We start from the raw sequence: 23,608 nt of genomic DNA, 5'->3' as shown, positions 1-23,608 counted from the left end.
ACTACTTGTCCAGGGTAACAGAAATCTATAACAGTTGCATAGATTTGAAAAAAACAGAATGCTTCCCCAAAGCACGACTATAAGGTGGTGTCTCAATAATGTGGCACACAGGGGGTTTCCAGCATGGCACATAAAGGGTTAGAGCCAAAACATAGTTCTCAGAAGGGCTCAAAATTTATCTTCCACCATTTTGAAATTTCATGGAAATGCATTGAAAGGGTCTCCCAAGAATTTTGGCAGACGTGATTTGCGACGATAATGAGTTGTTTTGAGTATTTTGAGATCAAAACTGTGAAATAATAAAAGTTGGTGTCATTACTGGTATGTGGTGATTGAAATGTGCCCTAGCTCGTGTGCTAAATCATGTGAAGCTGTGTGTTTCACTCTTGGGCAGTGAGTATTGCTGTAGCCAACTGTATTGTTGTCAGCGTAATCAATTAAAAAACATCACGTAGCAAGCAAGATCAGGGAATGCCGTGAGAATGCAATACTTCCGGCGTACCTTTTTGGGTAGTATGTGACATTTGTGTCATTACCCAACTGAAATTGTGTTATCACAGCATTACTGTATACGCTGAATATTTCGCAAGGTTTTTATTTTCACAAATTTTGCGAGTCAGGTGCTATTTGCGAAATTAAAAGACACAAGAAAATAATGACTCTGATCCCGATCCTGATATGAATGTGATGTACACGTATACATTTCTCCGTTCAGTACAGTACTCCACAGTCGCGAATTTAATCACTCCCGAAATTGTCGGGATGTCCCAATTCACGAAAATTTAGACTTGCTAAATGTATGGCATATACAGTATTATACCCATTCCTTGTGCCTCTGTCTCTATTCCAGAGCAAAACTTGACACTTTTGCATTCATATTTAAACTTTGTTTTGCCTTTAAAGTCTCGTGAATCATCTTTTCTGTTTAAACATCGGTATCCACAGAAACAGATGTGCAGTATGAGAGAAACTGTGTAAGATTCTTCTTCATCCTGGCACTCACAATACAAATATCTATCGTACCAGTCATGTGTTTTATTTGGGCTCTCTAATAGATAATTTTTATAGGCATTGGCAATGTCTGTCATCACTTAAGGGGACAAATCATCTTTCACATAAAGACAAAGAAATTACATCTCAGACAAAGTTTGTAGGGCAAGAGTTTGTGAAATACTTTTGTGTGGTCTGTAGTTTCAGTGCAGACCATGAATGCATGGAGAAAGGTACAATGTATGTACCAATGCTTTACACTTGGTCACGCACTCCCAGCGTCGTGTCTTTTGACCTGCAAACTGTAATCACAGCTCTGTTTTGTCGAGTGAAGCGCAAACCTAGAGTGTAATTCACGTTTCCTTGTAATTGCTTTTTTTCTCCAGAAAGACAATAGAGCATTAAAAAAAAAATCTTTTTATATTCACGGAAGAGTTTGATTTACGTTTCTTTTCACTTGTTCTTTTCCCTGCATTTACACTTGATTCCACCACCACCATTCTCAGTCTTTCTAGGAGTCTTTCACATTCATAATGTGAAATTGTAGAAATCTGTGCTATAGTGTTTTTTATCTGTTTATTTTGTTTCTGTTCATGTGTTCCGCTGCAGTACTGTGATGAGCGCATCATTAGCAACCTCCTTCCCCTACACACGGTCATCTGCTCTGCCCCTGCCACCGGGATCCTTAGCGACGTGGAGTCCCGCATCCAGGCCGGCATAGTGGACATCCTGCTGACCTTTACCCAGCCCACGCTGGACATTGCTGAAAGCAAGGAAGAAGGTCAGTTCCCCCATCTTCCAGCAAGGAATGCCCAAGACCAATGTAATAACTCCTCCTTCCCCCCCCCCCCCCCCCAAAAAAAAAATGAAGAAATTTCAACAATCAATCATTTACATTGCACGTGTACACAAAGTCACAACTACAAATCATATAGACCTACTTGGTTTTAAAACACTGTAACTTCAGTCGGCCATAACGGAAGGGGGTGGGGGGCTTCCAAAGTACGAAGAGATGATACAATGGGTTATGCAATGAGTCAGGTGCATTGCTATGTCTGTATGTTTGTGTATAAATCAACAATTATTAGACTAACTGAAGCCCCTGCAGTTTTGATTGATAGACATTATCATAAAAAAACAGAGCCCAAACCGTACAGGTCTATAGCAGGCTGTCACGTCTTGTTGGCATGTAGCTTTAAATTCAATGTGTAATAGCCTGTTTCTGATAGCAAAGGCCACATTTAAAGCAAGTGGTGCAAAGTGATTGACTCACAAGAGACAACTTTTGTGTTTACAAACGAAAGAAAATGAAAGCTGGCCCTCTTCACGTGTGGATTGTAAGTTGCGAAATTGTTCTGTTCTATTACCAATGATGTGTACAGATGAGGTTTTTTTTTTTGTAATGTGATAATTCAGTGGATATGCACCTGATGTTTGTGTGTATGATAGTGAAGATGGCTGTAAGTCTTCACATTTAGGAAAAAGTAATGACCAAGCATGAGATTGCTATGAATGGAATGACAGTGTAAACTCAAGATTGCTGCTTTTTCAGCATTTCTTATGCTGTAAATTCACATTGCAAATCCTTTCTCTAACAAGGAAAATCAAGGTAGAAAAGAAGGGCCACAGATTGTCCTCTCATCCATTCCAATACTGATAATGATTAATTTTCCACTGATGATGCACGTTTCTCAATATGGATTTTCTCCATTTTCATCAGGTTCGACGCTTAACACTTTACATGTCTATTGTATGGAACGGAAGTGAATTTCTTGTGTAGAAGCGCTGCGGTTGGCAACTAGAGAGTAATTAATCAACTGAGAGAAATTTTAATCATGTTTGGATTTGGCTTGTCATATAAGAACTCTGCTAATCATGCAAGTCACTTCTTAAAACTTTCAAGGAGAAAACTTTAATTATGTGAGCTAAGGCATGTAATCTTGCATAACCAAAAGGTCATTTGTCTGCAGGCATAGTGCACTGATTAAAATTATGGAACATATACAATCACCAACAGTTTTTGTTGTCTTAGTTTCCTTCCTTATAGATTTTCCCCCACTAGATTGCGAGGACATAAAATGCACAGACATAAAGCTATTAATTAATTTTTTCATCTTACTAGGTGAATATGTCTGTTGTTCAATGTTTCCAATGCTTGAAGTTTCTAAGAATAGTATATGGTATCAGAAAGTATTCTTCCCCTTTGTCCAGGTGTTTTCTCTTCTCTATTTTTTAATGAAAAATATGCTTCACTGACAGCAGTATCCTGCAGCCCCATGTACGTGAATTTGTAAAAGTTTTGAAAATTGATTGATTGATTGATTGATGGATTACTTTATTGTCCACAAGGAAAATTCTTTGTACCCTGTACTTTGTACAAAGTAAATATCAAATATCAATCAAATGAAAGAAGTATGGGCGCCAAATTCTTATTGGCCTGATACTGTAACAGTGGAAATTTTTGCAGTGTGGAAATTTTGGCGCATTTTGTGAAACCAGAAGCAAGCGCGAAAATAAAACACGCAAACATTTTTGCATGCCATATATTCCAGTGATTAATGTCCTGATTCCGCGGAATTAAAGACATGCGAAATCCATCTTACCCGACCGAGCGTGAGAAATTACTCGCGCGAAAATATCAATTTTTACAGTAGTTGATCAAGGGACCCTGTTTGGCTCCTCTCACAACCCAAACTGTCCCGAGTGCAATTTGCAAGCAGTTTGAGCTGAATAACCCTCTCACAGTTTGCACCGTCTCATCTTCCCTGTCAGAAATCAAGAAGAGCTCCTGGACGGTGATGCTGGGAACGGTGCTGGAGTACATCCCATCAGCTCCTTACTCCTACGTGGGTGGCCTCCAGCTCCTCTCGGAGATGCTACCACTGCCCCTGCCCATGCAGACTCAAGAGGTATGCAGTATCATTATGATAGATTATAATAATAATGATGATGATGATAATAATAGTAGTAGTAGTAGTAGTAGTAGTAGTAGTAGTAGTAGTAGTAGTAGTAGTAGTAGTAGTAGTAGTAGTAGTAATAATAATAATAATGATAATAAAAATAATATTAATGATAATAATGGTAATAAAACTAATGATATTTGTTATCATAATCATACTGTAGCTATTATTGTAACTATTGATGTTCCTAGATTGCTGCTGTTGTCAGGCATACTGTGCAGAAGTGATCAATGAAAGCATGTTCTATTTCTCTGTGAAAGCAACGCCTGTCCAAAAAATATGGTTCAGAAAAAACTGCTGCTATCTCAGTTTTGGTCTTGTTTTAACCCTAAAGGGGCCTGGGGGGGGGGATCCGCCCCCCTCGACGTTTCGCGCTATAATTCTGTAACGCAAGAAGGCCTCGTCGCGAGGCTTCTTGACTTTCTTTGTTCAAGTCTCACGCAACTTTTGAGACCAAATTTACAACATACATGTGTACTTTTTTGAAGCCACGCCCATTTTTGTAACGGCATGTCACTCCAAAACGGGCACAATTTTCTGATTTTGTGTACATTTCCTTTGGAAAACTGTGCTCTGTCATGAAAGTCATAAAAACCTGATTATTTTTACAATTAATCACTTTCATCAATTAATTTTATGCTAATTATGGTAGAAAAGTGGTCAGTGAAAATTTCCAATAAAAAAGCAAAGATAAAACAAAAGTCGAAAAACAAAGAAATACATAAGAAATTCTGACAACAATAAAATAAATAAGAATTGAAATGACTTTTGGAAGTTTTTATGATGTACAATTGTTGAATATGCTCAAACAGACATACAAACCAGAAAGGAGACTCTCAATGCTTTTAATTCAGCTAAAATATGATATTTTGCTTAATTTTCATAAGTGATTAATTAAAATTAATAATTGGATGTTTCAAAAAATCTTTTGACACAATCTTGTAGATTTTGACATGGGTGTCACGCATGACAAATTTCGTCCCTTCGCACATCTGATGGCCGAGATCTTGGGGGGGGGGGGGGGGCGGAATAGCCAAAAAAGCCTGGCCCTTTTAGGGTTAAGCCACCAAATTCTGACAGTTGGTAAAGAAAAGATTACTCTTCCAGGTAAAACAAACTCTAAAAAATTGATACAGTCAACCCAAGTGCCGGGATTTGGTCCATTACGGAGAATCCCAATCTGCTACTTTTTGTGGGTTTTGAGCTGTGCTATCACATTTGACAGTGGCATGATGAAGTTGTTTCCCCAATTTGTCCAGGTCCTGTCAGAAGCCGAGGTCCAGCAGGCCCTGCACTTGAGGCGCCTCTGGAGCCTCCACCTGCACCCCAACATGGCCCAGATCCAGGGCATCTTAACGGAGCTGTCCCTCTCCAGCTCCCCTCTGCTCCAGCACTTCCTGCGGAGGGTGAGCTGCCAGCTGGCGGACCTGGCTGGTCCCACCGCCCTTCTCGTCGTCAGGTTTGTGTCTCTCTCATGTGCGCTTTCTCTCCCTTTCTAGCTCAAGCATTGCCTCGGGTGTGGTTACCGTGCGCCTCTCTGCGCAGCGGTGTTGGATGGCTATGATGGTGATGGTGATGCCACTGCTTCTGCCGAGGATGATGATGGCATCAGTGGTAATGGTGGTAGTGGTATTTACAAAGATGCCAACGATGTTAATGTTAGACAGGATTCAACACTATATTTTTTTTCTGGTGGCCCACTCAGGCTACTTAAATCTTTAACTTTGCAATTTTGATGGCCTGAAGAAGGACTATATTGGCCCAAAATAAAAAAAAAAAAACACAATAATTGACTTTGAATCTAAGTTGCCTGATCGAGCCACCAAAAGATAACCTTCTTGGAGATTTGGTGGCCTGACATCAATTTTCAGTGACCCTGGGCCACTAGGTCATGGGGCCACCTACAATTTCGAGCCTTGTAGTAGAGATGGTGAAGCTGTTCTAAAACATTGATGAAAGTCAAGTTGTAGTAATGATGGGCAGAAGGTGGTCATGAATGCAATATTGATGTCAGTAAAGCCATGGAAATATATAAAATGGTGATATGCAGGTGTGGATCATAATCAAGTGGTTGGCTGAGAGCCATCACATGACCACCTTTTTATTTTGCCTGTACTGTATATCAGCAAAGCTATGCTTTTTGGAATTGAAGGAATTAAAGCGAACTTATTTTTTTTTTTTTCGCCGTCATGTCATTTGCAATCTAAATCTTCTCCCTGACACAGGTCCCACCTACAGGCATTCCTGTCCTGTTTGGAGCAGAGAGAAGAGGGCACCAAAAAAGAAAAACCCTGTGGCCCAGATGCCACCAGAACTCTAACTGGACTCGTCTATCTGATATCACAGCCAGCCATCAAGGTTGCCTTCCTCCATCTAAGCCGGTCCAGGTGAGGTCTCTTCAGTCTGTGTAGTCATGGTAACAAGCTCTCCCATCAAGCACCCTGAAATGAGCATTTTTTTCTGCATCATGGAAGAATGAAAATAAATAAATGTATAAATAGATAAATGAATCATTGCTGAAGAAAAATTTTGATGTGAAAAGTATTATTACACTTATCCTTCCTTTATCTGTCAGTCATTGCTTGAATGAAATTTTGCTGTTATTTCTCTCAAAGAAAGCTTTTGTTCTGATGGGATCACGAGACGATCACTCTATGGAGGAATTTGTTCCATCATACCAATGGCCTTTTACAAAGATGTCAGGGCGCATTTACATGTGTGCCAAGACAAATTCATCATGCTTGCCATTATCAGGTCTAGTGACATTAAAGTGGAACCCAATCATGGGGACAAATCAAATAAGATGTTTTCAGAGGAAACTAGAAAACTATTCTCAGTACATGAGCTTGCTGAATATTTTATTGGTGTGGACACTTTACGTGTCTTCCAAAAAGAAAAAGACGTTTGAGCAGAACATGCTTTGTCAATTGCTTTGCTGCTTGAAAACAAAGTGACACTTGATAGCGAGGAAATGGTGAAAGTTTGGGATGCACGCAAAAGTGCTAATGATACTGTTGGATGAACGCAACTCTAGTATCTAGTATGGCAACTTGCATTTACAGCCGCAGTTTACTGTCTTTTAATACTTGGTACTTCTGACTAGGTAACATATTGCATTTGTGTATATAATGATTTTGCTTCACGCAATATTTTTTGCTTCGAGTGATTTTTATGTCAGTTAGAATATCTCATTAGTTATAATGAGCAACTCTTACCCTGTCTCTTATTCTGTGCATTTTTGAAGAGCACCTTATTTTTATCGCAGCTAGTCAATGGCCCCTGCTCAGGTATCCATTTCACTGGGCTATCACCTGTAAATGTCTTTAACAAAGAGGGCGTGTTTCCATGCCTTTCTCCTTGCTATCAGCTCCAGGTCTGATGAGCAATATGCTGACGTGCTGCCACGGTTACTGGCATTGCTGAACGTTCCATCCCAAAGTCCCAGCCACCAGCAAGCACAGGAGTGCATTGTTGTGAGTAGTTTGGGCACTGCAGCGCCCATAGGCATAAAATTTTATCTCCGGGTTGACTACTTCCATAAATTTGTGTACATTCATGAGATGTTTTTCTAGTGATATATACATTGTATGCTTTCTATGATGCTGCAAGTAGAGATGAATTTTTACTCCGTTACAGTAGCCAGTGAAAATGCAAATACTTTACACACATCATAGCAAACACAGTATGGTCATAACAAAATTGTTGTTTCAACAAAGTAAAAATTCAGGTCCCAAAATGATCATCTATATATCTTTGTATTCTTTTGTGTATATGACTATAAGGAAATTTGGGTATAACAAAAGAAAACTGCTGGTCCCAAGGACATCATTCTAACGAGAGTCGCCTGTATCGCATGAAAAATCACAATGAATAACATGGCTCATCCTCATCTTCTTTTGATTGTCGTCATCATCTTTACTTGTGTAGCAAAAAAAAAAAGCTTTTGAAAACTGCTTATCCAATAGTGGCGAGCCAATGGAGTATAATGGAGTCAAAACGGGCCTGAGCTTTCGATCCTAGCAGAAAATTTTGCCTCTGACGAAGATTCTGCTAGGATCGAAAGCTCAAGCCCCTTTCGACTCCGTCATCTTTACTTCTCTTCTTTTTTTTTTTCTTATCTGTGTTTTCTGCTACCCCTACTCTTTCTTGTTCTCTCAATCCTTCTTTTTCTTGTTTTTGTTTACGTTTGTAATTTCTCCTCCTGTTCTTCTTCTTCTCTTCTTCTTCCTCTGCTTCTTCCTTTCTTCCGTGATTTCTATCCTTCTGTCCTGAAAATTCTTCAATAGAAGTAATTCTTTTATGCCATCAACTTTCACCGAGATTATTTCTGATCCTTGTGGCAGACATTCCTGCAGCCGCTGTGCGATGCTGATGTCACTCTGCTGCCCTCGGAGTCCCTCGCCTTCCAGGAGATCCTGGCCAGCAGTCTGCCGGGGAAGGACCACATGGAGGCGGTGTGCGGGGCCATGCTGGACCACGTCACCAGCCCCGACCACTCCTACGCCAGCATCCTGCCTGCCCTGCGCATACTGACCATGCTGCTGGACCACAACTATGGGTTCTTCCACCTCAAGAGGTCAGTCCCCCCCCTCCCTCCCCCCCCCCCCCCCCCCCCCCCCCCCCTTCCCCCCAAGCTGGACGATGGCAGTCATGACATTGTCTCTGGTTGTTCTTGGGAGTTATTCCCCAGGAATTGTGCTTTTCATCCTTTTCTCATTTACTGTATATGCCGAATATTTCGCGAGGTTTTTATTTTCGCGAAGATCGCGAGTCAGGTGCTATTCGCGAAATTAAAGACACGCGAAAATATTGACTCTGAGCCCGATTTACATATCTCCGTTCAGTACAGGACTCCACGATGGCGAATTTAACCACTCGCGAAATCGTTGGGAATTCCCGAATCGCGAAAATTTAGACTTGCAAAATATATGGCGTATACAGTAGTTAATTGCTAACCAGATACCAATGATCTTTGTACACTACAAGGTCTAATAATGGTATTCTTCAATATTGAATGAGCACCGGCAATACAAAGCAAAAAAATTAATTTTCTGTGTAAAATGTTATTAGCAGAGCTGCCAACCGTTCCGCAAAATTCGTATTTGTTCCGAAAAATCGAAGGGAATACGAAAATACGAAAACGTCCTTAGAAAGTACGAATTCACAGTGGGAAAAAATAATGGGTAAAAAAATGGCAAACGCACGTCGCATGTGCCATGTTATCTGTACTCAGCTGGGATATCGATGCAACGCGTACGCACCGTATGTGGAAAGCGCTGAATAGAAAAGTGTGCGCATACGCATATCGCTGCTTGCGTACTGTGTACACCGAACAGAACTTAGCGCGCGTGAATCCCTGCCGCCTACGGACGGACCCTGGATGTTTACATGGATCGCCGTGGTATCCCCATGTGTGGCCCGGCTGGGGAGCGTGAGTATACTGCAGTAGCTACACACTGTAGCCAGCTGCCACTACAGTACCCTATTTCGTTTTGAGGCGGGGTAGAAAGTGTTCCGTTGTGCAATGTCTGCTTCTTTTTCTCTTCTTCTTCATCCGCTTGTTCCTTGCCTCCCAAGTACGAAATGATTTTTAGAGTGTTGTGTGGTTTTTTTTATAACGTTATTGCATCATTTTCTGCAAGGAAGAGGTGAGTTTCTGTTCGTGTATTGATGTGCACTGCAGTATGTGCAGGTGAAAAGCATTCAAACTTTCTTTCCCCGAGTGTCGTTGAAACTCAATGTATTTCTAGGCCTATTAAAGGAGATCTCATATAGCAGAATACTTATAACAAACTATTTTCCGGTCAAAATGAATTAATTTCCTTTGTTTTGTATCGTTTATTGACTTGATCCCAAGGACCTCGTCGCAATACCGAGTTTCCAATGTGTATTATTTTCGCGTAGCTTTCGGTGCTGCAAACTTGCTAGCCTAGGCAAGGGCCCAAGCTTACTACTGAACTTCGTTTACGGTTTTATTTCTGTCGTTTCTCACACCTCGTTTGGTACGATTTCTGCCATTTTATATCACTTTATCCGTTCCCTTCATACTTTGAAGTATTTAAACGTAAAATTGTCTCGCACTGTTATTTTCGTAACGGCGATTTCTCTGCTTCGCTGCAATACTTTTTCGAATCGAAGCGACGGAGTTTGATCCCAGCCGCTTCGATGTGCTGTTGTATTTTCTAAATGTTTGTGTTGTTGGGAGGTGTTGATACTTTGTATTTGTTATTTATTTTCCTAGGTATTTATCTCGAGGGATTATTCGTGTTTCTTAATGCAATTGATAGGAAAAGGCTAAAATGATCTTGAGTGATGTCTGATGGTGATGATGATAACTATGCTGGTGACTGGTGTAAAAAGACGGCTTCCTGTGAATGCTGAGCGTACGTGACGTTTGTTTAATTTCCCTTTCCCACTTACTCTTCTTTCCCCCTTACTCTTCTTTCCCCTCTCAATAATGATAAAAAAAAAGAAATTACATACACCTCACAACAGTAACCTTCGTAAAGTTAAATCTAAATGTTCAATATCAGCAAAGAATAAGGGGAAAACACGAATGACAATAAATAAAAGCGAAGAGATTGTGTATGCAGTCTCCTCGGCTCGAAGAAACTTGACACCCCACCCCTCTCCCGGCCTTGTGGAAATTTCCACAAAAGCAGGTGCCACACCCAGGTGCGTGCCAGACGAAAGAATGCACGCACTGGAATAAACAGCGTGTAAATATCCTGGAAATATCGATCGAAGAACCAGCTCATTAGTTGAATTAAAGGAATCATTGCAAAGATATCATGATTCTATTTCTATAGCCTTTCTTTTGGCGCATAGTAGGAAACATCGAACAGTCGATTATAGCGTACTTGATCGAATATCTAATGTTCCCTGAACAATAAAAAAAAGGATTGATTATTCAGTCAATCAAAAATGCAATCACAGAAATACATGAAAGGTCTCGTATGTCCAGACAAATTCACTACGAGTAGGTCCAATGAGATGCAGTCATCACCTGGTTAGACAGCAAAATACAACGTGTAATGACAATTTCAGTTCACGCTCATCAAAACTGCTTAATACTTTTTAAAGTTTTGGCTATCAACATTCGTTCGTGGGTGTATTTTGTTTGTTTGTTTGTTTTGTGTGTTTTTCCCTCGTGAAAGACGTAATGATTTCTTCGTATCGAACGTAAACTGCATGTTTACCGTAAACAAGCCATTCAGCTCAGCTCAGCTATGGCGCATTCGATCCATCGAACTTGCAGTAACCTCTTATAGGCAGGAGCACATGGCGCATTCCTTTAAACTTGAAAGTGAAGCCACGTGTTTGCATATCGGCGCTTCCACACACAGCGCGGCATTTTGCGATCATCGTTGTAGCAGACTTTCCGATTCCAGTCAGGGGAAAAGGAATTGGAATACTTCGGAAAATACTGATGTTTAAAAGCCAATAAAAAGAAAAAAGCCTGAAAACAACACATGATTATGTTTGAATTGTAAACACTAATTGGAAACACAGAACAGAGTTTTGCATCCGCTCACACAGAAGCTCTCTTGAGAAGATGAAAGCATTCCCCGTCCCCTGCTAGATAGTGGAAGCTTCCATAATCAGCCCAGCAAGTTTTTCGAGTTACATACAGGTGTACTTGCACTTGTACACATTCATTGGGAGAAAGCAAGCAATCAACGCTGAACATTGCGTAGTTTGGCATCTTTACCGTGCTGGTGACCAGCTCGATGCTTCGGCATGTGTCATAACGTTATGTTTAGAGCCTGTAGGCCTCATAAGTCGACGGGTTTAATTCAAAATAGCAAAGAGAGGGAGATTGAAAAAAATACCAATTCTGGTGGAAAAATACGAATTTTGGAGCTGCTGAGTACTAATTTGTGCTTCCAAAGGTTGGCAGCTCTGTATTAGTCCATGTGCAAGCTCAGAGATAGCAACTGTGGGTTTTTTTGCAGCATTTTGTACTGATTTTTTTTTTTTTTGCCAAAAATACTGCAGGTTTCATGGAAAATACTGTTGTTGTTTTTTTCCAAATTGTATTATTACACCTGTTTATGGCATGAAGGGTAAAACTTGCTGTTTGCCACCAAAAATAGGCCTTCTCAGCCCTTAGAACACTGCAATACTTAGAACAAACTTGGCATCTCTGCAAGCTTGAGTGTCACAGCTCTAGGCGTGATTGTGACCAAGAATGATTTCCTTTTGACTTACGTGAGTGAAGCTACCAATGCTGAAAAGATATTTGCAATGCTTCTGTTGTGGAGTTTTTGTGTGTATTGTTTGGGCCATGCTAATTCCTATCCACTGTCTGTGTCATGGGATCAGCTTCACAAATCGAAATCATTTGAATACAAGTCTTAATTAAAAAAGAAATTGTGTTTCTATGCTGGGTGAAATCCGTGTCCATAAAGCATTTCTTAAAGTTAAAGTTTTTGCACTTGTGCACCTACCTTTCTCTCTTCTCCTAGCTCTCTGGACAAGCGGCCTGGAGCCTTCCACAGCCTCCTGACCCGACTGATGGAGGCATTTAGTCGGGAAAGCTCAGACTACCTCTCCACCCTCTCCAACACTCTGGTCCTCCTGCACCTCCTCCTCGCCAAGGAGGGCGATCAGGAAGTGGGCGTGGTCGGGGAGGAAGGAGCAGGGACCGGGGGCGGAGCCGCTGCGATGGGAGGAGGGAGCGTAGGAGGAGGAGGAGGAGGGGGAGGTGTGGTAGGTGGTGGTGGTGGTGGTAATGGGGCAGGTGCAGCGGCCTATCGCACCCTGGCCATGGATGTGAAGGAGCTGGGAGAGACGCTGCGATGGTCGGACGACGAGAACCACCCGCTGAGGCGCCTCGAAAAGATCCTGGTGGTGAGATTCTTGGTTTTTTCATTGTATTCTAAACATGTGAAAGCAAGGCAGGCTCCTGATTACGTTGCATTGCAAAATACGAACCATCCGTGTAGATTTTCCAACATTAGGGTCTATGTTATCTAAGCCTGCCTGCCGTTTGTCAAATGTCAGTGGCGTATTCCCAATACTTGACATGTGACGTTTCCGTCTTGATTCAACTCTAACTGCGCTTTGTGCACTAATTGGCATGCACACTGGGGTGCTTCCTTTTTGTAGATTGGCATAGATGTCTCGAAACCAATTGTCAGTCATAAAAGTTATCGAGTCCCCCTTATTCAAATTGAGTCACCATGGTCTCCTTGTTAAAAAGAGGCACATTGCTACACCTGAGTATAACTTTCTAACTTTACCACTAGGTCAAGTTTGGATGGATTACCGGACACTAATCATAAAACTGCGCAATTTAAGCTACTGTAAAAGCTGTAACTGTTCTTATCATGTACAGGTATTTTCACAAATTAGGAGGTCACAGGCATTTTTGTGAGATGATGTTTTCGTGATTTGACACCGTGACTATTGCAAGTGCACAAAGATCCTGCATACCCTAGCATGTGGCGATATTTTCATGTGTTGTTAAATTTGTGGCCCAGCAGTGATTTGTAAAATTTGCGAAAATTGAACCCTTGCAAAAAAGGGAGCTTTTACAGTGAGTGCCTTGGCACATGGAGGGGTAAAGAAATGATTTGTGTGTTGATTGGATGAATACCTTGCTAACAATCCAGACAATGTCTCTTTTATTGTGCTTTGACAGATTTTTGTCAATTGTCACCCTCTGCACAAATGCATTGATAAGATCACAACTGCTGGTATTTATTTTAACAAACATATCAACAACAACAACAACAACAACAACAACAAAAACCCAGTGGAAATCAAACCTGTTATCTACTGCTTTCCAGGCAGCAACATTACCAGCAGGCTGTCTCTGGTTACTGACAGTGACACAATGAACTTAGAACAACTACCCTGGCTTTAAAATTCTGACATTGTATTGTTAAATTGTTCAAGGCAACCTGGGTCCCATTTCATAAATCAGTAACAGTTGCCACATTTCTATGACAAATTTGCTGTCAGCCAATCAGATGCAAGGATTTTAGTAGCTTATCACTACTATTGTAAATTGTTATTGACCACAAGTTTTATGAAACGGGACCCAGGTATATATCCTGCATTAGTGTTATCTTGGCTTTCATCTCTTTCATTCCTACGTAGGACTGCTGCAAAGATGATGAGACAATGGAGCACCTCCTGGACACGGTCAGCTCCCTGTCCCAGGCCCTGGACAATCCCGAGGCGCGGCCCGAGAACCAGCCCTACGTCCCGCTGCCTGCCGAGATGGGCCTCCATGACCAGTTCAACGCCCGCCTGGTCTTCTACGTGAGGATGACGGAGGATGACGAGGAGCGACCCACCTCCGGCATGTGGCTGGGATTGCCTTCCCTGGACGAGCTCGACACTGACCCAGAGATGGTAAGACCCAGATATCCTTTCTCTCCCATGTGAATGCGTAATCATAGCGTGTGTGGGGAAATAAAACATTGTGTGTACTCTTTTAGTAAGGAGACTGAACTGTGGAGTTACCAAATGTAAATTGATGTCATAAATCTTTAAAAGGATTTGTCATCTGGAAGTGACACTCTGCTGTGCATGTGGAGTTCATGTACCGGTAGCTTTATTTTATGCATGAACATGAAGCTTACAGACATTTCCTAAGAATTCTGTTTCCAGTGAACATGGCATTGTGATTGTTGTTTACAGATTCAGCTCCATACCTGCTGATAATACCTTTAGTTTAGATTTGACAGCGTGTCATGTAATAGTCCATGTTAGGAGGTAAGGTGCACTCTTGTGGAAAGGATGTGATCACTTCATCCCTTTCCGGTCATTAGTCATCATGAATGGATTTACACAATGATTTACTGCTCATCACGTTTAGATTGGATAAGAGTTAATATCTGGGCATGTTAAAATCACAAACACCACCCGACTGTGAAATTTGAGAAAATAGACCAAAAAAAAAAAAAAACAACACTGAAATATATAGCATATATTTATAGAGTATAGCGAATGCACATACAGCTTACCTCACAATGCAAAACAAACATTTACTGATTGACTGATTACTAATAAGCTTGGTGCCAACTTTGTGAATTCACTGAATTCATGATGCCACAAATGTTTCTCTAGAATGGCTGTGTAGATGCTGTGCTGATGGATTCTTGTATACTGGGTATACTTTTCAAGTCTTCTATTCATACATTCTCAGTGACTTGATCAATGATGAGGTTGATAACTCATTTTAACACATTATATTAGAATGATGTTTCTTTCTGAATGATAGGATCATGATGATGTTGGATGAAATTTATTCAGCTGTTTTGTGCCAAGGCTTACTTTAATCATAGAATGTACAATAGGAAGACAATGATATTTTTTCTCTCTATTTGTATTTTGTAGACTAAGTTTCAAAGCATCAGATAAGAAGATCATCAAAGTGTGTCAATGTGTTTGTTTTGATTGTGCAGGTGAGATGTGACCTGGAAGAGATTCGTTCCAAACTCCTGCCGACCTTTGACCTCCAGGCAGAACTGGCCAAGGGACTTGGGACAGACGATGTGTCGCCGGATAAAAAGAAAAGGTGATTGGTGTTTGCCATTTGCAGCAGCAGCTACTGTTTTTGATCTTATTGAAAATGGATGTTGTATTCATATGCCAGGAACCAAACTGAATGCCTATTTCTAATTTCTTTGTGACAAATCCTTAGTTTGAATGTAATACAAATGGATAACTGGCTGAAACTGTTTTTATATGCTTTCATTGTTGTGAAAGAATGAAGCAAAAAAATAATAATAATGATAATAATTACATAGATTCAGGTTAGTGCATACTTTGATTGTGGCAATTTGTGATCTTTTATGTGTTTTGTTTGTAAACAACACTCCGCATTGGGTTTCAGTGCTCACTCTTTCATACAAAATGAAATACAAAGCAACACCCTGCTTTTGCTGTGGTAAGTTATAAAAGTGTGAAGAAGCATATTTATAGCCAAATAAACAAAACAAACATATTCTTTTAACTCTTCACAGGGGTTTCACCAGACGCTATGATCCCCTGACCTACCGATCTGGTCATAAAGTTGCGACTGGAATACGCCGAGCGCACAGTGAGTGTTCCTCTATTTCGTGTTGGTCTTGGTATTGTTGAATGAATGATATTCTAAATATGTGATAGTCACCCTCAAAGCTTTGAATTGATTTTTTTTTTAAAGTCATTTTTGTTCTTCTGTTGTAGCTGGGCACCAGAAAATATGCCACCATATGAAACACTTGTTTGAGAATTTTATATTTTGCATATTTCCCTTGAGCAGTCGAGATATGATTATGTGGTTTTTCAAGGAAACTTTTTCAGCAAACTAAATTCATTAGTTTCTCTAGGAACAGTGATGAATAATGATGGTTGAAAGATCATTTTCTGTACTAGATTTAATTCCCTTTTTTGTTGAATCATTTACCATTCTTTGCAGAGATGTTAATCCTATCATATATATTTTTGTCTGTTTTAGGTTATGTTTTTGTATTTCACTGTCCAGTTTGGGGTGTTTTGGTTTTTTTTAACTAAAAAGAAAAGTCAACCCTTTGACAAGTACTCAAATAAAATTCCAAATATCTTTATGAAGTGGTTTTAATATCAAAGATATAAGCATTTCTTTGCCAATAGTATGGTACAAGTTGATATTCAACATGTATGTTTTGATGGACATAGACCAGTTGTTGTAATGTGAGACCTGTGCCATATGTCTCACCCATAAGGTGTGGTTTGAAAATGTGCAGAAAAACATCAGAGATATGTCATGAAAGATCAACACAAAAGCTGAAGTCATATTAAATATTAAATATGAGATGTTTAATTGACACCTGAAGATGATAAGTATGTTCACCTAGTTGTGTATTACGATATGTTACAATCATATTGTTTGTATTTGCCCAGGAGGCTATGGAAGACCGGACTTCGGTGGGCGAGGGCGGGGCAGCTATGACCTGTTCCGTCAGCGTGCCCAGAACACCAGCCGCCCCCCGTCCATGCACGTGGACGACTTTGTTGCTGCCGAACAGGCCCACACGGGTCCTCAACAGAAGCAACAAAGGGTAGGTCCTTCGTCTTGATATAGCATGATATGTAAGACCTTAGTTTCCCTTGGAGGACTCCTTGTGACAATCGGTTTAAAAGCTTCAGACATTATCGTGTGGGACAGTCTCATGTCCAACCAACTCTTTTAACCCACCTGTATGTCTTCCAGTACTCTGCTAATTGTGTATAGCAAGAGATGGTTCAGTCGGTAGCACGTCAGTCTTGTAATCAGGTGAGTCTAGGTGAGCTAAATTGTGTGTTGTCCTGCAGTCCCTTTGTAGTTAGAGACAAAAATTGCTCTGTTCCTTCAGATAAGACGTAATATTGAGGTCCCATGTGAGAGAGATCCACAACTCAGTCGCAGTTAGTAGAAAAAAAAATTAAACTTCATTTCCTTCAAAGAGCAGAATGCATACCAGGTGAAGAAATTCATTCCACGCTCACACACAAATGGGGAAATGATTGAATGATGTTGACTTTTGCTTGATGGTGTGCTCCAAAGATAAGACTAGCAAAAATCAGAAAATGATATCAACCTAACATATCAGGCTGTATGAATGAATGAATGAATGAATGAATTAATTAATTAATTAATAATGAATGAGTGAATGAATGAATGAATGAATGAATTGATTAATTAATTAATTAATTAATTAATTAATTAATAATGAATGAGTGAATGAATGAATGAATGAATGAATGAATTAACTTTGGATTAGATTGGATTTGGATTGGATTTATTGCTAGCATGTGTTGCATTTTCACGGTTGGTTTTTGAATAAACAGTCACTTGTATGTAAAATTTATGATCTTTGTTGATATAGGGTCCACCAGGGAGGAGCAACAGGGGTGACTTCCCGCGAGGCGGTATGGGAGGAACCCGAGGCAGTTTCCATGGCAACCAAGGATCCTGGAATGCGCCAAACTACAGGCGAGATGGAGGTGAGGCTCTACTTACGATTTACGAATAAAAAGGGATTCTATTCTGTAGTGCATCAAATACATTGCAAAGTTTCATTTAAAGGATTGATTATGCTATGCCTATCAGGGACAAAGTTGACAGGTTATGATGTATCTCAATTTCTTTAGATGCAAGTGATACTATGGAGACCGTGTGCTGTATCATATTGAGCATATAAGAGTGACTACTTTCACTGCCTCGTGATTTATTGCAATCTCAAAAGTGTATCTTTGATTGCAACCATTCACACACACCAGGATGGAATTTGATATATCAGTTATGATACACAAGCTGAAAAGCATTGATACACACCATGGAATGGGATTTGGTATTGAATTTTATGGAGAAAATTTTTGAGTTTTTGGCACCCTGTTGTGGATTTCAGGCAGTCCCATGGGTCGCGGAGGGCGAGGCAGGGGTCAGTGGGGTAATCGCCAGCAGAGAGGCCCCTTCGACAGTGGGCAGAGGAATTTCGCACAGAGGAGGTGAGTCAGAGACATATCAAAGAAGCCTGACTTATAGGTGATGATGATGATGATGACGACGATGACGATGAAGATGGCGATGGTGATGATGATGATGATGATGACGGTGATGATAATGATGGCGGTGATGGTGATGATGATGGTGATGATGATGATGATAATGGTGGTGATGACGATGATGATAATGGTGGTGATGATGATGATGATGTGGTGGTGATGATGGTGGTGATGATGGTGATGGTGGTGATGATAATGACGATGATGATGATTATGATGGTGATGATAATGATGATTATGATGGTGATGATGATGATGATGATGATAATGACGATGATGGGGAATGTAACAGTAACGACACCTTTAATTTCATGTTGCTAGATGACACTGATGTACAAATGTAAGTGGTGATGAGGAGGATGGGTGGAGGTGATACCAGAAATGATCAGGCCTGGTGTCGACAATGTATCATCGTGTATGATATGATAACCCTGAAGGATGTATCTATTCTAGTGAAGACATTTGCCGAGGTGGAGAAATTTCCAATGTTTGTGGTAACGATTGAAGTGATGTTCAAATGTTTAAAAGATTAAAATATATGACACCACCATGCACTTGTTCCTTCATCATGGACAAACACTTGAATGGAAACAAGATGGTGATTATTGCACTAAATACCACTGACTCTCTCAATATGAAAACTGATGGTGATGATGTTGCTGCAAAGCATGTTGGTAAGCATGACAGTGAAAAGATGATGATGTAGTGAGACTAAACTTTGTGTGGGCTAAAGGTTTTGTAGTGTACATGCAATCAACAACTTCAGCTCAGCGTTGTTAGAGATGTACATTCCAATCTCTGCAATATCTCTTGCTTGTTCTCTGCATAGTCGATCAGATGGAGGTCCCGACAATCGGATGGGGCCCCGAGACCAATTGTACAACCGCAATGGGGCCCATGAGCGGAGCTACACACTCCATGGAGGGCCACGGGGCGGTGGAGGAGTGAGGGGAGGAAACCGCCCGATAGGAGGGGGAGGAGGAGGAGGAGGAGGAGGAGGAGGAAGCGGCAGCAGTGGTGGTGGTGGCATGTCTAGAGGAATGTTTAGTCCTCGAAGAGGTGGAGGAGGAGGAGGAGGAGGAAGTGGAGGAGGAGGAGGAGGGGGAGGAAGAGGAGGCTACCGACCTGGGAGCTCACAAGGAGGCGAGCGCTGGGGAGGAATGGAAGGAGGTAGCAGGTGAGAAAGGTCAACTTTTCTTACCAGGGGGGTGTTTCATAAAGCTGTTCTTAAAGTTACTAACGACTTAAGAATGGAGACTGGTGATCAGTTCTGATGTGCTATGCTTATCAGAATTTCAATAATTCAGCGCAAGAACTGATCACCAGTTGTTCTTAAGTTATTCGTACAACTTTACAAACAGCTTTATGAAACACCCCCCTGGACATGTTTACCGGTACAGTGGAACCTCGTCATAAAGAGGTCAGATAAAAGAAAACCCTCTCACAACAAGGCAGGGTTCCCACAGCCATGGAAAATCCTGGAAAATCCTGGAAAAATTTGCAGTCATGGAAAGTCAGGGAAAAGTGAGGGAATTTAAAGTCATGGAATGGCATTTACCTCTTGGCTATGGCAGCTTTCCAGTTTGTCGTGTCTCGCAACTCTCATACTCTGTAATCATACTCTGCTATTATAATTGGTGTTCATGATTTCCATTTTTCCTAGTTTTGTGACATCCCAAATTATACATAACTCCTGGGACATATACTAATTATAATAGATGTACATGTCATGAGTAAGATAGTGGGTGAAACGGATGGCTGTGAGGGGAGGTGGAGGCCATCATAACGTGTCTGATTTTGGAAACCGTGCCAGAAAGGAAGTCATGGAAGCAGCAATTTGGTTATGGAAAAGTAATGGAAAAGTCATGGAACTCTGTTTTCAAATTTCTGTGGGAACCCTGCAAGGTTATTTTGCGGGTTCCAGCTCCTTACATTTCTTTGATTTTTATACCCTGCTATAATGAGAAACTTGACGTAACAAGGTGATTGTCATGAATTTTAGGTCGTCGTTGCAATGAGGTTCCCTTGTAATTACCATGTGACTTGCTCTTTTTACATGTACTGTGGTCCTGTGCACACACAAAAAGGACTTCAGCTTTAATTATCATCAAGAGTTCTCCAGCCATATAGACACATGATATGACAGTGGAGAATAAGTTGTGATATTGGAGACTCAAGGCCCTCATAATTACATTGTCATGAATAATCTGCAGGAGGAATTACCACTTCTGTTTTAAAGCATTGAAAGAAAGACAAAAGTTCCGGAAACTTTCGCCATTATTTTAAAAGAAAACAAAAACGGGAGAAGAACGAAAATTGAATGCCACAAAGAAGTAATGAAAATTGTGCCATTCAGTTGTCACTGACCGATTGTTAACCAGCAAAGTCAATTTAGTAAGTTTTTGTTAAGAAACAAAAAGACTTGAAAATAGTGGCATTATTATGGTGAAAAGAATTGAAGAGTCATGGCACTGTGACATAGATGTTGGTTCCCAGAAAATAATGCTTTGTTTGTGGTACAGAGTAAATCCCACAGCCTTATCTTTGTTATCATATCATCCCTGGGATGACAGGACTCGCATCTCAAGTCACAAATTTTCAGGAGAGCAGAAAATCTTTGTAATTTTTTGCAAAATACTGGCAATGTTGACATCAGATGATGTATAAACTTTGTGTTTTTTTATTATTACATGAATGATATTGGTGTTTTAAAATTCAAATCAGATATTCAAAATTGAGTTAGGAGGTGTTTGAATATATGCAAAATGAGATACGCGGTCTTGTGACTCCAGGGGCGATGTGCCTTTTCGTGAATTTGAATTGCTGTCAGGTGTGATTTCTCCCTATAGATGCAAGCACACTTGTGTGTAATCTGTCATATGTACAAATTATACGTGGCAAACAGAGCAGGAATTCAGAACCATCATAAGAAGAGTTTGATCACGAAATGGGTAAAGTGCCTTTTTTTTTTACAGTTTACCATCAGATAGAGCAAAATAAAGCTTCTACTATGGTACCTCATTTGTTGCATAACAAGGAATATTCTTGGAGTTATGATTAAAGACATCCTGTATTTTCTTATTATTTTCTCTGTTTTTTTTTTTTTTTTTTTAGATGGAGGTGTAATTGCAAATATCTCAAATTGACAAGAATAGGGTTAATCCATTTTGCGATTGAACTCTTCATATTCTAATATCAGACGGGAGTGCTCTGTACATGTGTGTAAATGGATGCCTTCTTGCTTCATTGTTTTTCACGCACGTCCAGGTTCCTGTCTCCGAAGCCGATGCGAGGAAACCGAATGGGAGGCGGCAGTGGCCGGGACAGCCAGGGGAGGCACAGCCGGTCGTTCACCCGCTAGCTCACGGGTCGTATGGGGTCGAAGATGATCGTCTGCCCGTTGGTTGCACACCTCATTCCGTTCTCCGACTCTCTGAAACCCAGAACCTCCTGACCTAAATTATTACCATGAGAAGGACATGTCTGTCCTTTCCTGCAACAAATCAGGGAATCTGTCAAGTCACAGCTACCCGGGATGAAAGCAATGTTTGTTTTTGTTTTCATGAAGACACTGTCCGCTTTTCAGCTGTGAACTTTAACCTCGTGGCTTCTAAATGACTATGTGACATTTTTTGTATTGAATTCCAAGAAAATGCTCTCACAACTGACTCTTACTGTGACCTACCTTGAACGTAGAGCAAGAATAGAATAATGTGGTCTGCCTTGTTGGAGGATGGAGTGTGTTTGGTGGAGACTCATATTGTCTTTACAGCTCACTATCAGGAACAATTCCATGTGCAGATCAATATAACATTGCTAACCACTTGACCACTGACGTTGTGCCTGATTGGGGTACTGTTAATTTGCCGCCTTATGGAGCATCAGCTGTACCATCTGCGTTCTGACTTTGGCAAAGTGGGGCCGCTTGGATCGTACGCTTGGATGACATGTTTCAAAGAAACTAATTCCATTTCGTCCCATCGAAATCACTCCTGACAAGAGTAACTGTTAATTTGCTCTTAGTGGAGAACCAGGTGTGCAGGCTGCATTTGGACTTCAGCAAGGTGTGGTGACTTTTAGATTGTACATTGATATGACAGTCTGTCTTTACAATTCAAAGAAACTAATTCCATTCATCCCACACTGAGTGGATGTTTGATGCAGAATCAACCCATGAGCTATTCATAATTCAGTGCACATTAAAGACTATTGTCGTACAATTTTTATACACTCTTGAATTGACATTTCATGCAGACTTTTTTTTTTTTTACTGCTATTATGCAGTGTACATACACTTATGCATTCTGATGATCATGAAATAAATATCAATGAAACATTGTTGATTTTGTAAGTCAAAATAATAGCAATTTAACAAAAAGAGACAGAAATTGGCATATTGTGGCACTTTCATGTGAGATTTGCTAGTCTGGATGACCTCCATAAGAAGAGTAACTACGTACTGATTTCAGAATGGGTTTTGGGTTTTTGTTACTCCACAAGAGCAGCTGCCAATGTTTTGCCACAGAAATAGCAGTCAGGCCCCTAATGTTGCACATGGCAGGCAGTATGAGTCATTGCCAAGTGCAACAGCACTCCAGCATTCCAGAAGGACTCCTCCCCTTGGCTCCTTGCCAGGGGATTCTCTCCGGACCGGCTGATCATGCCCGGGGTGGGATGAAATCAGCTAACGCTTCTTCCTATGTCTTGCGCAATGGTGCACTGATTCTGTCTTGTCGCACTGCAACCTTTTCAGTACAGTAGCACTGTGACAGTATACATAACCAGTATGTTCTGAAGTGTTAAAGAGATGGTATAGTATTGGTGGATGTGAGGATTCAGCTTTTGACTCTTTTGTAAGATATCACAAACTACTTCATGAAATGTTACAGAGCATACCATTAAAGAGGAATTCAAAGTTTATTTGATGAAAATCGGTTTTGAAATTGCTGAGATATTAAAAAAACAAATTAAAACGAAAGCAATCCTAATAAAAGATGGGTCCAACCTTTTGTTAGGATCGCTTTGTTTTGGATATCTCGTCCATTTCAAAGCCAGTTTTCATCAAATAAACTTTGAATTCATCTTAGAATTACATGTCTTTCGTATAGCATAAGAAGTTTCTCATTATCTCA

The 23,608-nt window shown here is 40.6% G+C and overlaps 1 protein-coding gene across 1 annotated transcript in view; it reads left to right on the top strand.

Annotated features, from left to right (window-relative positions):
- The window catches only part of LOC140232541 (protein virilizer homolog), a 47,741-nt gene extending 24,363 nt beyond the window's left edge, over positions 1-23,378 (top strand). The window contains exons 18-33 of the mRNA XM_072312638.1: positions 1,600-1,771; positions 3,763-3,899; positions 5,210-5,409; positions 6,176-6,337; positions 7,318-7,423; positions 8,294-8,526; positions 12,419-12,570; positions 12,667-12,803; positions 14,058-14,315; positions 15,371-15,483; positions 15,932-16,008; positions 16,833-16,990; positions 17,798-17,915; positions 18,320-18,419; positions 19,306-19,653; positions 21,744-23,378. Coding sequence (XP_072168739.1) covers positions 1,600-1,771; positions 3,763-3,899; positions 5,210-5,409; positions 6,176-6,337; positions 7,318-7,423; positions 8,294-8,526; positions 12,419-12,570; positions 12,667-12,803; positions 14,058-14,315; positions 15,371-15,483; positions 15,932-16,008; positions 16,833-16,990; positions 17,798-17,915; positions 18,320-18,419; positions 19,306-19,653; positions 21,744-21,837 — 2,565 coding nt within the window. The 3' untranslated portion in view covers positions 21,838-23,378. The remainder of the gene's footprint in view (positions 1-1,599; positions 1,772-3,762; positions 3,900-5,209; positions 5,410-6,175; positions 6,338-7,317; positions 7,424-8,293; positions 8,527-12,418; positions 12,571-12,666; positions 12,804-14,057; positions 14,316-15,370; positions 15,484-15,931; positions 16,009-16,832; positions 16,991-17,797; positions 17,916-18,319; positions 18,420-19,305; positions 19,654-21,743) is intronic.
- Positions 23,379-23,608: the final 230 nt, after the last annotated feature.

The sequence above is a fragment of the Diadema setosum genome, chromosome 9, assembly GCF_964275005.1.
Source record: "Diadema setosum chromosome 9, eeDiaSeto1, whole genome shotgun sequence".
Lineage (NCBI taxonomy): Eukaryota > Metazoa > Echinodermata > Echinoidea > Diadematoida > Diadematidae > Diadema > Diadema setosum.
This window is presented reverse-complemented; position numbering and strand designations above follow the sequence as displayed.